Source organism: Sphaeroforma arctica (assembly GCF_001186125.1).
Source record: "Sphaeroforma arctica JP610 unplaced genomic scaffold supercont1.389, whole genome shotgun sequence".
NCBI classification, from domain to species: Eukaryota; class Ichthyosporea; order Ichthyophonida; genus Sphaeroforma; species Sphaeroforma arctica.
In genome coordinates, this window is record NW_014040169.1 from 12,797 (window position 1) to 18,497 (window position 5,701).

The window sequence follows — 5,701 nt, forward strand, 5'->3', positions numbered from 1 at the left end:
GTATTGTTTTTATAGTTTTTTATTGATTTTCTCCAACTAAAAATTGTAAGTTCACGTATGGAAGTCTTAGTATTAATTGATGAGCATCTTTAGCGACGTCGATGAATGTAAATATACTAATGCGTGAGAGGGCATGCTTGAGTATTAAGATGGATCGTGCTAAAAACACAAGTGAATCTTGTGTTTACATTTCAATTTAGAAGGCTATGGGTTTACAGTTATGAGAGGATAGCAAGTGTTTTGGTAAAGAGTCTAGAGGGTTTATGGTTTAGAGTATTTGAACTACGCCTTCCGAAAGACCCTTCATTCTTCTCCTTTTCCCCTTTTCAATTAATCAAAAGTCGCCCGCTGCGCTCGCTCCTGACATATTCAAAAAAATCACAATTTCAGCATAAATATGTCATGTCCCACTCACTCGAGGGAGTGAGAGAGAGAGAGAGCTTGTACGGACACGTCCGCCATCAAGATAGCTATTCCGCTCATCCTCTTCTCTAGTAGAGAGAAACAGAGGGGTCATGTAGATTGGCTTTGTGTTAAATCTTCTTGGCAATTTATTAGTAGTAGGCTATGATTTCAGTTTCTATTTATAACAATGAGGAACATGTCACCTTCTGTTAGTTATATAGTAGTAAATACAACATTTCATATTAACGAAGCTATTTCCTGTTTCTGCACGCCTTAGGCGTCTATGTGAGCCGCAAACCAGCAAAAGATATATACGCCTGTATATTCACTTAAGTGTCAGATGTAAAAGATCGCAATTTGACCTTAACTCGGGCTTACCCATCACACCTTCTATGGGTGCCATAGACTAGTGATCCGTGTCGAATGGCTGGACAATTATTGACCTCGGCGCAATAAATCATACCTAATCTTATAGAAGGCAGTTGGCGTGAGCAAACAAAATATTTTAGTCGTTTCACCTGGGTTATTAAGAATCATGTATTGACAATTTCTTTAGATGCAGTGTGGCATACACGTTGCTAGTTTGGGCATACCAATTACCTTGAAATGGGAATAAATCGACGTCTCAGCTGTAAACATTTTATAATTAAAGCTTTTATTGTTTAATTTATTGAGAGCTATTTTATAAGTGCATCTATTTTAGGGATAGAACCTAATTTAGAAATTTCTAAGTTGTATTGTTAGCATCAGACCCTGCCAACTTAAGTGTGGAAGCTCATAGCCGAAGCACCATCTGGGAAACCTGCTGCAGATTGATTTGCGATGATAAACTGCTCGTGACCCCTATTTGCTTTTCGTCTGCGCAAAAGCACAACGGCAGCCACAATAAAGCAGCAGCAACAACAACACAGTACTAGTGCTGCGGCGATAGCCCCACCGATAACAAGCATATGGTTGTCTTCCTCTTCGGCTGTAGTGGATGCACCTGCTGCAGTACCAGTGCCCGCAGCGGCGTTTTGAGCTAGATCCTCTTCTGTATAGCGTACTCCGGCTTCTTTGTCTACCGCAACCTCGCCGGCTTCGCGCGTATTCATACCGTCAAGTGAACGACGACGACGTGCAGATCCATCATCATAGTCAACAAGCACTGTGTAGTTCATGGTGATTGCATTTCCAGTACGATCCGATGTGGCACACGCCATTTGTGCTGTAACCTGATGCGGCATGGAGATGGTCTGTGCGATAGGATCATAGGTCTGTGTGAAATCGGGGTTCCCACCAGAGACATCACCGAGGTAATCTCCGAATGCTGAACAATCGCCGTCAGTAGTACGTTCAGCGTAGGTGACCTCTGCGTTATACAGAGACACACCACTGGCGGAAGTATCGACGGTAATCTGCCAGTATGACATAGATCCAAGGTCGAAGATGGATTCTTCACGGTCGTAGGCATCGGAATCGTAAACTGCAATCGATAAATCGAATAGAGCATCTAGCTCAAACTCCTCTACCTCGCAGAAGTTATTCGTGTCGATGAAGAAAATGACTGTGGCTGGCGATGATTCGATGTTGGGGCACTCTGCGAGGTTGCCGTTCTCATCTGTCTCTTGACAAGCGACCATAAGTTCATTCAGTGAGTATTCGCCAGTCAAATCGCAGGCGACGATATCGAATTCGACATTTTGAATACAATCATCACCGATTGCCTGCCCATTGCAGGCTTCGTCCACTACATAAGGTGAGACCGCACCTACAGCGGCCTCGAAACTCTCCTCTACTCGACCGACAACACCTTGAGTGTTGCTTATAGTGTATGGAGCGGGCAAGTGGATCTCCAGACGGATTTTAGAATGATTCCACCCGTCGTAGTATCCTACATCGACTAAGTTAATAGCTGCTTCAATCTCTGCTGAAGCATACTGAGCGTTGATTGTAGCGGCAACGTTACGTACAGTGTCAATTTGTACTAGTAAATTCGTCACAGCGTTACCTTCACGCGTTACTGGTAGGCGGAGGTCATTAGCATCATCAACCTTCTCGACATACTCATCCCATTGTGCCTCCACCTGTGCTCGGTATGAGGTGAAGGTAGCAAATTCTTCAATGGTTGTTCCACATCCATCACTTCCACCCAGTTTGTCGAAGTCCACACTGAAATCTAGCTGTGAGCGACAGTTACCCAAGAGTTTGTATACACCACCAGACATCTTTGCCGGATGATCCACTGCGTAGTGACAATCTGCAAAGTAGAAGTCATTCAACTTTCGCTCGTTGTGCCAAACTCCGACATCAGTCTTAAGATTGACCTTGTTGTTAGCTATAGTAGCCCCTGTGATCTCGATACTGAAATTGGCCTGCAGGGCGTAGGGCTCGGCAAGGTTACAAGCCTCAGCCCCCGGCGTACCTACTGACACGCCATCCAATGTGGAACTGTATCCCTCCATGTTTCCTAAAGCAAACACTGGGGCAGCAAGATCAGCTACGACAAAGAGAGCTCCATCACCCTTTATAGTAAGTTTCTTGTCCAAAATTATGGGTTCACTGATAGCATATTCTCCGGCCTCCAGAGTTATAATATCACCACCTGCAGCACTGGCGAACACCTGCTGGAAGTCACCTTGACTAGCTGTAAGATCAGCGCCGGCCACATATGCTGCTAGTGACGCTACTACTGTTGCTCTAAGCTGCATATTATATTTGTGTATATTGCTACTTCCTGTAGTTTACTAGTGTAGTAATTATAGAAGTGATCCGTGACTGCCGCATTGCTTAGCCAACCACCCTATATATATAGTCATCTGCGTAATTGTTCATATATAAACTACGTCTACAATTGCTTGTTTTGTTTTTAAAAAACATGTAAAAGCGTACTCTATTTTAAAACATTCCAGGCTTTTCTTTAAAAAGTTGCTCACTTTCACTCGTATTTGATGTATATGTTACTCACTAACTATACATAGATTTAAATTTTTGTTTTTAATATACTTTATACTTTTTAGTTTATTTTTTTTATACTATTTGGAATGTATTTATAATGTATATATAGTTATATAGATATAAAAATATTTACTTTTTTTGTTTTAAACAAAACAAACAAATCAAAACAGAAACGAAACAGAAAAAAACAAGCTGTTTTATTTAGTAGGCTATGAACAAGCTCTCTCAAAAAAAAATATATAAATAAAAAACCCAAAAACACAGTGGGGTCGAAGTTTTGAAGACTCAGGTCTGAGGTCCCAGTGCCACAGTGGTCAGTGGTGGTTGTCTTTTTTGTTCTTTTATACATATGTATGTACATACAAATATTTGTTTTTTAGTCAAGAGTCGAGAGTTGACTCTCACTGCGAACTTGCGAAGTGCGAGCAAAAGGCTCCAGAAGCCCGAGAACTTGAGAACTTTTTTATTAAAAGAAGCCGAAGGGCTGTAAAAACATTTTAAAACATCAAAGTATTTACTCTATAAAATACACATCGAACTTGGAGATTTCGCCATGATAAGTTGGAAGCTTAGAAGTCAGGAAGTGCTTGGGTGGAATAATAATATTAATGCCATTAACTGGTTCCTTTTAAAACTTGCTCTGGTTGACTCTCTTTCGACTTACGCCTTTTTGAAAAATAAAAGAAACAAATAAATGAAGTTCAGACTTGTGTGACGGATTCAAGCTCGGTTGACGGTCATCGGTGCTTTACTGCTTTAGTCGCAGTGCTGTTTACTCTTCATGTTATTATTACCAATAATATCATTTAAATCAAAAACTAGTGAAGAGTAAGAGGTGCTCAATAGATCGTCTACTAATTATAGAATATAAAGTTGTCGAATCGACTGTTCTGTATGATATAAGTCATATAAACTTTTGACATTCTCCTTTATATCACAGTACTCCAACGTCTTCAACTCTATTATTTTTGTTGTAGACCAAATATGTAGACAAACACGTATTCCCATCGATATCCTCAATCCTACGCATCCACCGCTGTTTCGCTAGTGTAAATAGGGTGCCGGGTTGGTCGCAATATTCTCGAGTAACTTTTAGTCTAATAGGACCATTCAATCTCGGAAGGACGAGTGTCACATGAATCCTGTCTTCCGTATTGTCGACCTGATCATTAGTATCTCACATGAAGGTACATCGTAGTTGAGCTGGGCATCATTGAGCTTCCTCGAGTTGAAGATTATTGATGAGAGACGTGAGATCTCTCCAGTAGTGATACCTGTGTCCCTGAGTGGTTGGTAAACAGGACGTGTCAGGTACTGGGGGCTCTGGTCGTATACGAGCGCTGTCAGGTTTCCGCAGCATACTATCCGACTGGTTCTATTTTTCAATATTATGAAAATTGGATTCCATAAAACAGCGAATCAGCCCGAAGACAAATATTAACGGCAAGTATGTTCGACAGTATGGGGTACGCTGATTTTGTTTGAAAAACAAAAGGACACGGCAATAACAACCAGGACATATGAGTGCAGTGGGAGCGTAACTACAAACTTGTGTTATTTTTGAAACTGGTGTTGTCCGTCATGTGCGTTATATATCCCTCAGCTGCGATGCCGACAGATACCGACGTATTTGTAAGATCCACGTAAAGGCTTGTCACCAACCTTAGTATTGAATTCTCTGCTGGTGGCTTAGCAACTACAACTTCGACAAGCTGTAGATTCACCTGCTTTGAACCCTTTATACGATCGGAATATGTCGTCTTAAAATCTCAAATAACCCTGTGTCGGTTCTACACCGTATTAGCTAGTAGTGTTTCCCTTAGTCACCCGCAAATAATTAAACTGTATGTCTAATATCTATAAGCTTCAATATAGTGATGGCTGGCTCGGCTATAAGCCTAATCCCAGCTCTCCCATAATATAACTACCAATAATAATATCAATGTTATCTGGTAAGTTTATAAGTTCAAATGTACAACCCTCAGTAGTAGCGGACCCGTAATGGACCACCCATGCGTGCAGTCCGGAAGGCTTTGTCCGTCAAATAAATGTAACTATCCTTAGCCAGTGATTTGACAGATAGCTGTGCTTTAGCTGCAAATGCCTGAGTTATGACTTAGCGGCTAGCCCCCGAGTTAAAAAGGGTACACATGTCATACTCGTTCACTTGTAAAATAACATATACACGGTTGTCGGCAGCAAATAAATACTTTTTTTCTTGCAAAATTCTTGTTGCCGTACGACCAAAGGGCCACATGTGTATTAGCCGGGCCTCCACATTAGACTCTATGTTATAAACATACTCTTAAGCAGTACGTAAACTATAAACGTACTCTTTGTAGAAATACGGCCTCCGGTC

At 41.3% G+C, this 5,701-nt stretch overlaps 1 protein-coding gene across 1 annotated transcript; it reads right to left on the reverse strand.

Annotated features, from left to right (window-relative positions):
• Positions 1-1,057: 1,057 nt before the first annotated feature.
• SARC_05829 (hypothetical protein) lies at positions 1,058-3,152 on the reverse strand. Its single transcript, XM_014300296.1, has one exon. The coding sequence runs from the start codon at positions 3,093-3,095 to the stop codon at positions 1,167-1,169; it is 1,929 nt and encodes a 642-aa protein (XP_014155771.1). The 5' UTR covers positions 3,096-3,152; the 3' UTR covers positions 1,058-1,166.
• Between the last annotated feature and the right edge of the window lie 2,549 nt (positions 3,153-5,701).

What these genes read in the sequence shown, in the direction of transcription:
- SARC_05829 (XM_014300296.1), bottom strand. Translation starts at nt 3,095, where the DNA reads ATGCAGCTTAGAGCAACAGTAGTAGCGTCACTAGCAGCATATGTGGCC.